The sequence below is a fragment of the Tupaia chinensis genome, unplaced genomic scaffold (assembly GCF_000334495.1).
Source record: "Tupaia chinensis unplaced genomic scaffold, TupChi_1.0 Scaffold138517_1, whole genome shotgun sequence".
Classification (NCBI taxonomy): domain Eukaryota; kingdom Metazoa; phylum Chordata; class Mammalia; order Scandentia; family Tupaiidae; genus Tupaia; species Tupaia belangeri.
The window spans coordinates 1,357,133-1,370,563 of NW_006198412.1; the positions used below are offsets into that span (position 1 = coordinate 1,357,133).

Sequence of the window (13,431 nt, forward strand, 5' to 3'; positions counted from 1 at the left end):
TCTTTCCCTCTCTGTCTCTCTGGTGAGCATGTATGTCCTATAGCAAACTAAAAAAGACAAAAAGAGTAAGAGAAAGAAAAAGAAAACCACAGGAGAATAAAATTAAGAGCCTGGACTCTGGAGCAAGACTGCTCACTTGGATTTGAATCCTGGCTCTGACCCTCATTATGGAACACTGGGAAATGTATCGACCTCTGCCTCACTGTCTTCATCTGTGAAATGGGTGAAACACTTCTGCCCATGGCACTGTTTGATTAGGTAAGGAAGAGCTAAGTTATTACATGGAAAGCATTCAGGATGGTAAAGGGTACACAGAAATTCCCAACTGGCCACAAGAGTACAGCGGCAACGTCACACACCATGACGTGAGACCCACATGGGTTCACGTCCCGAGGTCTCCCTGAACATGCCCATGATACAGGCTGACCGAGGCTGGGTGTAGAACGCAGCATGAAGACCCTGTTGGAGATGATGCCTCAGCTCCTTCTTGGAAGAAATAAATGGTCAGTTATTTATTTATTTATTTATTTATTTATTTAGCTTTAATTTGCCAGAAGGCACATGTGCTCTATAGAAAGAGGCAGAGAGAAAGGGAGGGAACAAAGCCCCACCAATGGGGTGTGGTCACACCGAAATTCCTTCTCCATTTCTCCACCCTGTGAGGATTTTGGGCATACACACACACACACACACACACACACACACAATTGGTGTATTTTTCCAACCAATAGGGCTGGCATTCAAACTACCTAGTCAACCATTTGGGATCTGGCTCCCTTAACCACTAGGCTACAGAACCAACCTAAAAACAAGTCTTTAATTTGGTTTTTTTTTTTTTTTTTGCTATAGAGTATATGCACTTGCCAGAGAGAGAGAGCGAGAAATCACTCCCCTGCGGAATGGGATGCCGTAATTCCTTCTTCTCCACTATCCCCTTGGGAGTCTGAGCATGCATGCACATGTGCCCAGTGTGTTTTTCCAGCCACCATGCAGCTGACCATGTGGGATCCCGTCACCTTAACCACCACACCACTGACTGGCTCAATAAACAGTCTTTAACACGAAGAAAGAATTTCTCAATAAACATAGCTGCTATTGTTGCAACTGTTTTAAGTAACCACTATAACACCAGGGTTGAGACTTCTCCATGTCATCGACCAAAACAATAAACCTCTTCTGTAACTAACACCATTACCTGAATGCAGAAATGGTTTCTGATTGAATGACCTTGAAAAAGGTCAAAGTCTCCCTATGCCACCCCACCCCTCCCCACCCTTTTAATTTGGCCATAGGTCAAGTGTGCTTGCTGGAGATAGAGAGAGGAAAAGTGAGAAATCACCCCCTCGGGAGGATAGCCCTGCTACAGCCTCTTCTCCACTCTACTCTCAGGACTTTGGGCATGCACACACACGCATCTAGCATGATTTTCAAGCTGCCACATCCAGTACTCGAACTACGGTTAGCCGTGTGAGAGCCCAACGCCTTAACTACCATACCACCCACTGGACCCACCCCAATTGTTTGTTTGGATTTTTTTTTATGATTTTTTTTTTTGAGAGGTTTTCGCGAGAGGGCACGTGCGCTCGCCAGAAAGACAGAGAGAGACAGAGAGATAGAAAGCGAGAAATCACCCCCCAGGGGGGATGGCCACTCCCCAATTAATTCTCTTCCATTCTTCTCTTGGGATCTTGGGCACGCACGCACATGCACCCGGCGTGAGTTTAAGCCGCCGGGTCCAGGACCCGAACCGCAGTCAACTACGTGGGAGTCCAGCGACATAGCCATTACACTAACTGCTGGTCCATCAATGGTTTTTTAATAATGCACACCTGGATTCAAATCTCAACTTCCTCCTCACTATGCATCTGATTTGAACAAACAGAAACCTCTCTGAGTCTCTGTTACTTCATTTATAAAAGAACAAAGCAAACCTTCCTCCCAGATCTCAGGAACACTAAGAAAGATAATATACACCAGCGTCCATTACACTCGCCAGCACGTGGTTAGTCCTTGAGTATTTTTCCACTTCTACTTCCCCTAAATAAAAGCTCCAGCACCAACCAAAGTATGTAGGGCAAAAAAGAATAAAAACGAACATGATGCTCTTTGGAAAATATTAAGTGCTAAGTGTATAAATATTTAATAACAGAGAGACAGTAACACTTAAGGGGATGGTGCCTCGGCCATTCTCTGGGAGCCATGTGCGGCCTCAAGCACCTACCTTTGCTCTTTCCAGCCTCCCGAGAGCTGGGACGTGCGTTACTGTGCACCTTTAGGCAGAAGCCTCACAGCCCAAGGATGCTCCCTATCGCCTATGCCACACCGTGCAACCCTTCTCTACTAGAAGCACACAGAAACCAACCAAGACACACAGGACACACAGACCGCGCTCAGAGCAGATCCTGGGTTCCTACCACTCCAGCTACTTCCCCTACTCAGCTGACAAAAGTACGCGAGACTGGAAAATGTGGCTGTGTGGAAGTCAGAGGCCTGGCTCCGATAGAGGTTCAAGTTCTCGGTTTTGCCACCTAACACTGTTTGCCTCCCAAACACTCTGAGCCCTGGTTTCCTCATTAGAGAAAGGGGGATCCGATCATCTACGTGATCAGACTGTTGGATGAATCCAAACAAAAACTAAGCACTAAGCACAAAGCCAGGTACCCAAGAGGCACTTCCTACATTTTTGTCCCTTTTTGCCTTTAGTACCACCATAAATTAATCAGAATCCGAATAATTAGAGCCTTCAATGAACTAATTCCATATTCTTGCCCTAGGCACTCCAGTCTTAGATTCGAAGTAGTAACAAAAACAGAAAATACAGGGGATTTGTTGAAAAAGGCAATGCCTGGTGAATGTCAGGGTCAAAAAAAAACTCCTACCAACTACGGCGGCAGAACACACTGGGCACCGCTTCCCACGCTGACCTTGAGGCCAGAGGAGACACGAATGGTGCAATTAGGACCCTAATGTTTTACTCAAAAAGGCAGGCGCCTGGGTACCTCGGCATTTTCCACAAGGGTTCACATAAAATGGGGTCTCTGCTTAACCCTCCATTAACCTAGACATCCACTTAGGCAGCACAGCCTCTTCCCTAAGCATCTTGTCAGTCCAGGGTTAGACTCTAATGGATCAAGAAACAGTCTAACGATGCATACGGGAGCTTGTTCCAAACTGCATACAGGACTGGACTGCTATGGGGTTAGATATAAAGAAGAAACTCAGTCCACCGCTTACTATGACTTTACCTGACTGCTGGAAACAACATGGCGGCCACCTGATGTGATCGAGCAGACAGTGTGTCCACTAACCCTGGCCGTTAGTGGGCAGAAAAATCCTTTCTGGAAGGCGTTCAAACCGTCTTTGCAAAGTCGAGCCCTCATCATTCACTGTGTGGTACCTGTCCTATCCTGTGCCCGGTCTGGGCAACAGGAGGGCAGGGTGGTGGGAGCCCACAGTCTGGGTTTTACCTTCCACCACCTTCTGACCCAGAGGAGACAAGGACAGACACCGAGGAAAACCGTAAGGGTAGCACGTACTTAACCACTCCTGTCTGTGGACAGAGGGCCTGATGAAGGTGACAGCATCTGACTAATGCTCCCCCAAATGAGCACATCATTATCATCTGCTTTGAGAGACAGCCTCCATAGCAGACAGGAACTCAAACTCCACACCTGGACAGGGTCAAGGATCCTGTGGGAGGAAACCAACCAGGGTTCAAATCCTGGCTCCACCTTCACTAGCAATGTGACTTAAGTCTCCCCTAGAGTGCTGTGCAATTCTAATAAATAACTCACCCTCAGCACTGAACTCAAAGCAGATGCTACTAAGTGCCCATTATCTTCCCTCTCCCCTGAGTTTCCGTATCCATAAACAGGAGTGAGACCTCTTCCACAGCATGTTGCAAGGACTATGGGAGATGAGGTTAAATAAAAGCAATGGAGTTTTCTACAAAACAACTGGCCTGCATGCTTCACAGATGTCAATGTCACACCAAGCATTCACAGAGTAGCCAGGGAACCAAACAGAGAATAGAGAGTCTGGACAATTAACCGTGACATGTGACCCCTGATTGGATCTTAGTTTGCAATATATATATATATATATATGCAAAAGGCATTACTGGGACCCCAAGAACCATGAGTGACAGCACTACTCTAATGTTGAATTCCCGCAGTATTACAATGCTGTCGTCCTCGGGCAGGACACTGTCCTGTTCTCAGGAGTTACTGGCTAAGTATTCAGGGGAAGTATCCTCATGTCCATACCTAACCTCAACTGGTTCAGCAACAACAAAAACATACACAGAAGGAAGCGCAAACATGGTAAGATGTTAGCAACCAGCCACCAAGGGGAGGGACTCCATGTGCTCTCTGTGCTTCCTGCAACATCCTGGATTTGAATGTTCTCCGAGTAAAGAACTGAGGAATAAAGACGCTGTGTCAAGGGCTCCTTCACCTGTCCTGCCCTCCCGGCGGGTTTCACCACTCACCCCACAGGGCCTGCAAGCAGCACTCACCTGGCTGCAGCACCCGGATCTCCAGCAGGTTGGAGGTCCTCTCAGCCAGCCGTGTCCAGGTGTTGTTGTAGTTCTTCCGCCACAGCTCGGCCACGCACTGGTACTTGCCCGCCTCCGTGTCACTGGCTCGGCTGATGCTCAGGCGGACGTTATTGCTCGACTCAGCCTTCTCGATGGCAGTGCGAGTTCGGAAGCTGGAGGACCTGTCTCCCCACTGGACCCCTCCGTCCCGGGTGAAGGTCACCAGGTCATGGAACTCGACAGTGCCCACTGGCTGGAAGCGCCATGTCACCGACACGGGGACCCGGGCTGGGTAGTGGGGTTTGATGATGCATTGTAAGTCAAAGGAGTCACTATAGGTCACCCCTGGCGTCCGGGAGATGGCTGTGACTGCAAAGCCCGTTTCTGGAGAGAGAGCAGCAGAGACATCAGTCAGAGGAGGCTGTGGCTTCCTCAGGGAGGTGAGACTGCAGCATATTCTCAGCAGCCATATTCCCCAATTCAGCTACTGGCAAAACACAGGGTGCAGGAGCTGGTAGGTGGCATGGTGGCTAAGGTGCTGGATTCCCACGTGGCTGACCACAGTTTGAGTACTGCACACGGTGGCCTGCTTCCTCACTTTTCCTTTCCCTTTCTCTCTCTTTGGTCCAAATAAATAACAACAATAATAATTAATATAATTAAATAAATAATTATTTAAGAACAAACGAGCAAAAAAAACAAACATGGGGTGCAGAGCAGGTGGGACCTCGGGTATGGTGGAGATGACAGTCCTAATTCAGAGTTCTGCCGTCTTAGTAGTGAGCTGTGAGTGTCTCGATAATCCATATTGAACCAGCAGCATCCCTAGTCCCCAATACCCACTCTTCAATACGCGTACCTCGGAGTTCTCCAGCTTGGACACTGTGTTTAATATAAATCATCAATTACCATGCCTAAATAGTAGCAGCAGTATTCACTGAGCCCTATCTATATGTCAGACACAATGGCAACCCCCTTGCTCTCAACACACTTTATTGAATCCTCAAAACCGTCTTCTAGAACAGGAATGCTTACCGTCTTTTTGCAGATCTGGAAACTGAGGGGTTACAGAAATTACCCAATACCAAGCTGCTAATCAGTGGCACAGTCAGGCTACACACCACATGGAACTGATTCCAGGGGCCTTTTTTGGTTGCTTTACCCATGGGAAGCAGGCTCAGTGGTTAAAGGTACAGCCCCTGAAGCTGCCCACCTTTGACACCTGCTGCTATGTAACAACAAGCAAGCTACCCAACTTCTCCCTGCCTTCATGTCCCCAGTGGGTGAGACAGGTTCTTGTCGGGACTAAATTAGTAAGTGATCATAAAATACTTGGAATAGTATCTGGTATATGGTACACGCTATATATATTTTTTTTTAAATATGTATTTGTTAAAGAAACATGATAAAGGAAAGTAGTTTAAATTCTGTAGGTGAAAGACAGGTCACAGAATGAGTCACTTAGCTTCCTACGGGGAGGTTAAGTCTGCAAAAAAGTAGGCATTATTTGCCGAATGCTCTGGATTTAGAATTTGGAGTTCATAAGCTATTTTATGAATTTTTTTTAAAGTTTAAGACGTGGTGGCCCCAATGTGGACACTGAACTGCCATGATGACCACTTCTGCAGCTGTGTGTAGTACATGCTGTCTCAAGAGCAGTACAGAACAGGGCCTCAGAGGAAAAGACTCTCACACCCGAGGAAGGAGAGCTTCTCCAAGTGCACAGCCCTGTCTAGGTCTGACAGAGGACCATGCGGTGGTCACAGACCACAGCAAGCACAGCACCCCAGCTGCCCTAGCCGAAGGTCCCAGGGCCCACGGGCATCTGGGACGCACTGAGCCTGGTCTCTCATCTGCTCCCTGCTGGGGGGATCCATACCTAACGGCAGAGAAATGAAAATTCCTGTGTGCTGTAGTTTACACCACACTGAAAAGACAGCCTCTGTCCAGGTTGTCTGCCCCCGGGGCTGCCCTGATGATGGCTTTAGCCAGAGGAGTCTAAGGGGACAGCACAGGTAGGGAGAGCCAGCCCCAGGAACCCAGGGTACAGCTGCTCAGTAGCCCCTGGCTATGGGAAGCCCAGACCCTGGGTGAATAGGAAAAATATCAGGGCATAACCTGCTACTGTGAAATGACTTCTAGGCCAACATTCCAACAATCCTGCCTACTCTGTCCACTCCTCAGACCTCCTGGCCTCCCAGGATGGGGGAAAACTAGCCGTCCTGGATGTCCTGGACCCTACCCCAGTTCCATCTGCACCGGTCCACACAGGTGCCGAGCATGGGCACAGGGACTGAGCTGCTCCGGAAACTCAATTGCTGGAGGAAGTTTCTGGAGACAGAAATCTGAGCCTTACGGTTACTGCAGAAAGCAGGTCCATCTTTGGGATTAAGCTTTTAGAAAGTAAATGTACATGTAAGAGAGCAGGAAAACAAAGGGTTCTGTCAAGAGCAAACCCGCTCGGGCCGCCATGGTTCCTGGAGAATATTCCGGAACGCCATGGTCCCAGGGGTGGGATATGGAGTTGCTGAGGGCATCTGGTGTCAATCTCCTGATGATCAGGAAGACCTGACAGACCTGGCATGACAAGTTACCCCCCTCGCAAAGTGGCAGACTGGTCTTTCAAAACATAACGTACTGATTACATTAGGCAGATAAATGTTGATGGAAGCCTCTTTAACTACCCCATGAGAAGCAAATCTAATATTCTTTGGTTTTAGCGAATCTCAAGACATCTTGTCATTTCACGCTAATAAGGAAATGTCTTTCTTAAGTAGGGGCCTCATAGAAGAGTAGATAAAAGCACAAGGCTTTGAAAAGGAAAAATTAAAACAGAGTGCAGCTTTTTGGGTTCAGACCATGTGTTGGCCATTTAAACTGTAGCCTTGAGCTGTCTCAGTGCCCTGTAAAATCCAAGTGTTTACCTCCCGGCTTGGTGAGGGTTCAACAGAGCCATTAATTAAGTGCTCAGACTTAGCCCGAACATAGCAAATGCTAAATGAATGGCAACAGGGGGCTTCCTCCTCTTCTCTGCTCTGCTTTGCCCAGTTCACAAAGATCAGGCTCCTCCTGAGGCCTGGTGGGCAGGACAGAAATACTGCCATATTCCTGCTTCTGCTCCCTCTCTTCAAAGGCAGTTGGGGTGGCAGCACCAACCTGGCTAGAGTCTGATAGCACCACTCCCCACAACCCAGAGCTAAGAGTGGTAACGGCTTCCAGCTGCTGCTAGCACCCAGGGGATCGCCATCCACTGAGGTTCCTTCAGCACTGCCTGCACTACCATAAACAGTCCCTACAATTAAACCCTTGGAAGGGGCAGTCTGTTTCCTGCCAGAACCCTGATGAAAGTCAGGGTAAGGTACTCCCTACGGGAGGGCGCAGCCTCCATGCTGGTCCCACCAAAAGACTGCCAGATGCTCACTTACCGAGTGCTGTGATGGCAATGGGAGTGCTGGCCCTGCGCTCCCCGACGATCTGCCACTCGCCATCCACTGCCCGCACCCATTCGGTCACGTGGCATTCATACTGGCCCTCATCTTCCTTCCTGCTGTTGAAGATGCCCAGGCTGAATGAGTTGGGCTGCACCTGCTCCATCTGGACACCCCCAAAACTGCTGCGCTCCCAGTAGGACGAGCCTGGCTGCATGGTGCCATCGCGGTCCAGCCACATGATATTGCTGCGGCGGTTCTGCCTGTCCACGAGCTGCCAGATGACAGAAAAGCGTCCCTGCAGTCGGCCTGCCGTGCGGACGCTGCAGGAGAAGTGCAGGTCCTCGCCCTCGAGGATGACACTGGCGTTGCTGGCCACCTCCACGGAGATGCTGCTTTCTGGGGAAAAGGAGAGAATTCCATGCTGGGGGCTTTTACGGTCTCCATGGTGCCCTCCTCACAGATGCAACAGGAGGACAGGTGCAGATGAAGTCATATTCGGGGACAATGAGCCTCCAGGGGTAGAAGACACTCTGACACTTGCTGCTGTGCCTGGCTACTGCAGAGCAGCTCCCCAGTCTTAGATCCGGTAACCTACGATGCTCTCTGCTGTGCACAGAGGGCTGGGGTAGTGAGGTTCCATGACCTGACACTGAATCAGACCTTAGGAAATACCACACAATGACACGATGTTTAGGGCATAAGCCAACTTATCAGGTAACCTGTTGGGCTGGAGTTCCAGCTTTTCCAACTTGTATTTTTTGGCATGTTCACAATTCTCCTTCACCTCAATCTTCCACCCATTCAGTGCTAAAGCAACCAAATAAAAGCTGACCATCCATAATGTGCCCTTTGAGTCCCTCAGGGCAATATTAGAAAGCAGAGGAAAAAATGACCGAGTATTTGGAAAATGATGTGTGCTTGAGTGTGGACAGTATTGGAACACAGATGTCCTGGTTTTAGAATGTGTGGGGAATGAGCTTTCATACTTTCATGGACATGCAGGAATAAATCAAAGCCCTTAGCTTGTCACCCACCATTCTCCTCCCTGTCCACATTCAGCCCCGGGGTTCCACTGCTCTCTACCTTGAAACATTTCGCCAGGTAGTTTGCAATGAGGATTCCACTCCCTTCCTGCCTCTGGTCCTCACACTGAGCTATCTGAACTCACTCCTTTGAAATAGTTAAACTCCACGTGCCTCAGTTTCTTCTTCTGTAACCTGGGTAGAATGCTACTTTTAATTGCAGAATTCTTGAAAGATGAAAACTAAAACAATGTATATAGATTACTGCACAGTAGGTTTTCAAAAGTTGGCCACTGGTTAATTTTACTTTTCCCAATACCTCTTTGTTTTTATAAACATCATGGGTATTTTAATTGATCTTAATTATGTATATTATTTTATATAATCATCTATATTGAGTTCAGAAGACCCACAGGTATTAAAGAACAGAATGTACCATAACTCATTTTGCTCCAATTTTCTGGGCGCAACCCACATGAAACACACACAAATCATTTTAAATCAAATCCCACATTAAGAAGCACGCCCAATCATTGAGGGGAAACACACACGTGTAACAATGCATTGGAATCAAGTCTTTTCTCCCCTTTATTTCCCCCACAGGCAGAAAGAGACAAAGCTGAACACTGAGTCTCAGCATGTAACTCCTGTCACAGTGAATATGCTTGCTACCCACTCCAGAGTTGCTTGTTTCACATGAAAAAAAAAAAAAAAAAAGTCTGGACAGGGTGCATAATAGCAGTTTTGCAGGAGGGCACCCTCTCCCAGTGGTCATACCAAGACAATTCACGGAGATGATGAGGCTCCTGGGTAGCCACCATCTATAAAGCAGTATTGCTTAAAAGCAAATTTGGAGACAGGTGGACCTGAACTCGACACCTAGGTCTATTATTTCCTGAGGCTGTCATCTTGGGGTTCTTACTTTACGTATCCGAGGTCCAATTTCTCATGTACAGAATAAAGATACTAACAGCGTCTGCATTTTTAGGATCACAACATTGAGAAGATTAGATAAGGTAATTATCTTTCATCATCATTAATAATAACAATATTCTTTAGATTAAGACTCATTTCTACTGTTATCAATATGAAGTAAAGGATTAAAAGGGCAACTGCAGCATCAGGGGAGAAAATCCTTTTGCTTGCCATAAGCAGAAGAATGATTTGCAGGACAACATTCCCATCCCTACTGTCACCCTAATGGACTTTTAAGTAAGTCTCGGTTTATTTATTATAAGGGCTTGCTCTGTTGCTTGAGCAAGCCTGCAGAAACCACACGGTTACAATATGGAGCTTCAAGAAGAAAAGCCATTCCAGCAGCTGAGACAAAGAGAAATATGATCTGATGCTGCATTGCCCATTAAGAATATTTACCAGGGTTCTCCAGCCTGAGAAAAGGCAGCCAACAATTTAAAACTCTCTGGATTAAGTGAAAACTAGGACAGAGCTAATGAGAATCTGAATGCATGTTCACAAATGAAATTTCAAATCAAGAGGTTGATGGTGTAGCATAGGCTAAGCACAGAGCAGTGGATTTGGAGTTAGAAGCAAATATTTCTAATGCAATGCAAGCTTGACCACCAACTCAGGCACCTCCCTGTGTGGTGCTCTGCATTCTAGGATGGTTATAATACTGGCCTCTACAGGGATCTGAGAAGTAAGAGCGAAGGAGGGGACAATATATGCAGAATCACTATGGGCTCTTGGGAGGAAAAGCGCCATTATAATCGAAGGTATTAGCAGCATTACCGATGTGATTGTTGTTCTTCAGTAGACTTACCCAAGTGGCCTTGGGACGAGATCTGGTGGTGCTGGGGGACTTTAACTACCCAGTTATCTGCTGGAAAAGCAATATAGCAGGCCACAGATCATCAACAAGTTCTTGGAAGGGGTTGAGGAAATTGTACAAAAGATAGAGGAGGTAAACAGTGTGGCTGCCCTTCGCTTGATCCTTACAAAATGAGGAATTAGTTGTAGATTTAAAAGTAGTGAGTCCGTGGTTAAGGCAAGCACAGACCAACAGGAAAATAGTAAAGAAAGTGGACAATCAACTATTTCAACTGTACAAATATTCAGCAAGCACCTACTCTATGCAAAGCACCATGCTAGGCAATGCAGGGGGGGAATGTCCAAGAAACAAAAGGAATTTTGAGATAATTAGTGTGCAAGTGTGCATAGATTTTAAAAAACAAACAAATAAATACATAAAGGAAAAATAATCCTGTGGATGAGGAAAAAAAAAAAAAAGGGCAAGACCCCTGTGCCTGTTTATTCATACTTGGAGAGAAATATTTTAAATATGTAAAAGTGCAAATGAAAATGTAAAGGAAATCATTAACAGGTAAGAGAAATAGCGGTTGGAGTAGTTGAGAGAAGGTTAAAGGTTAGTTTTAGAACTTTACCGTTTTATTTAACGTTAGAGCATTATAAGTTTTTATTCTCATTGTACTAAAAATAGAACTAGGAGAGAAATTAGATTAATAGCATTCTGATACTATGGTTGTTTAAACACAACATTAGCAAGCACTAGTGTCTGGAATCCTGAACAAAAGCCACTACCCACTCAGACAATGCCAGCTTACATGGAGGCAGGGGGGCCCACCAAAGTAGCCTCAGAAATCTGCTACCTTTAAAGAGCTATGCTCTGGGACCAGCAGATGACATAATGGTTACATTGCTGGATTTCCACATAGCTGACCACGGTTCAAGTCCCAGACCTGGCAGCTTTAACTCACACCAGCTGTGTGTGCCCAAAATCCCAAGAGGTAAATGAAGGAGAAGGGACTGCCGTGTGTGGCCATCCTTCTTGGAGAGTGATTTCTTGCTTTCTGTCTCTCTTTCTCTGGTGAGCACATGCGCACTACAGCAAAAATTTCGCTTATTTAAAAAAAAAAATATGCTCCAAGATGTGAGAGATTCCACAGACTGACTTTTAAAAATGCAATTTCAGGGGTCAGCAAGTGACATAGTAATTAAGGTGTTAGACTCCCACATGGTCGAACATGGTTCAAGTCTTGGACCTGGCAACTTGCTTTCTCACTTTCTCTCTGGTGAGCATATATGCCCTGTAGCAAATGGGACTGCAACATGATCATCACTCACCTTCTCTCTCTCTGACTCTCTGTGTCTCTAGTGAGCACGTGCACCCTATAGCAACAATCTCTCCAAAAAAAAAAAAAAAATCCAACAGAACAAACAAAGTAAAAATCTCTCTTTAAATAAAGAAAATGCAATTTCAACAGGGGAGAGACAATTAGAAAAATGCCAACCTTGATACCAAAAAAAAAAAAAAAAAAAAAAAACAAGACAGCAAATACTTACCCAAGTGGCCTTGGGACGAGATCTGGTGGTGCTGGGGGACTTTAACTACCCAGTTATCTGCTGGAAAAGCAATATAGCAGGCCACAGATCATCAACAAGTTCTTGGAAGGGGTTGAGGAAATTGTACAAAAGATAGAGGAGGTAAACAGTGTGGCTGCCCTTCGCTTGATCCTTACAAAATGAGGAATTAGTTGTAGATTTAAAAGTAGTGAGTCCGTGGTTAAGGCAAGCACAGACCAACAGGAAAATAGTAAAGAAAGTGGACAATCAACTATTTCAACTGTACAAATATTCAGCAAGCACCTACTCTATGCAAAGCACCATGCTAGGCAATGCAGGGGGGGAATGTCCAAGAAACAAAAGGAATTTTGAGATAATTAGTGTGCAAGTGTGCATAGATTTTAAAAAACAAACAAATAAATACATAAAGGAAAAATAATCCTGTGGATGAGGAAAAAAAAAAAAAAGGGCAAGACCCCTGTGCCTGTTTATTCATACTTGGAGAGAAATATTTTAAATATGTAAAAGTGCAAATGAAAATGTAAAGGAAATCATTAACAGGTAAGAGAAATAGCGGTTGGAGTAGTTGAGAGAAGGTTAAAGGTTAGTTTTAGAACTTTACCGTTTTATTTAACGTTAGAGCATTATAAGTTTTTATTCTCATTGTACTAAAAATAGAACTAGGAGAGAAATTAGATTAATAGCATTCTGATACTATGGTTGTTTAAACACAACATTAGCAAGCACTAGTGTCTGGAATCCTGAACAAAAGCCACTACCCACTCAGACAATGCCAGCTTACATGGAGGCAGGGGGGCCCACCAAAGTAGCCTCAGAAATCTGCTACCTTTAAAGAGCTATGCTCTGGGACCAGCAGATGACATAATGGTTACATTGCTGGATTTCCACATAGCTGACCACGGTTCAAGTCCCAGACCTGGCAGCTTTAACTCACACCAGCTGTGTGTGCCCAAAATCCCAAGAGGTAAATGAAGGAGAAGGGACTGCCGTGTGTGGCCATCCTTCTTGGAGAGTGATTTCTTGCTTTCTGTCTCTCTTTCTCTGGTGAGCACATGCGCACTACAGCAAAAATTTCGCTTATTTAAAAAAAAAAAAAAAA

At 45.8% G+C, this 13,431-nt stretch overlaps 1 protein-coding gene across 1 annotated transcript in view; it reads right to left on the reverse strand.

Annotated features, from left to right (window-relative positions):
* Nucleotides 1–13,431, reverse strand: part of IGSF3 (immunoglobulin superfamily member 3) — a gene marked incomplete in the record, with an annotated part of 108,332 nt that overhangs the window by 24,483 nt on the left and 70,418 nt on the right. The window contains 2 exon segments of the mRNA XM_027765508.1: nucleotides 4,517–4,921; nucleotides 7,963–8,364. Of these exon segments, the coding sequence (XP_027621309.1) occupies nucleotides 4,517–4,921; nucleotides 7,963–8,364 (807 nt within the window).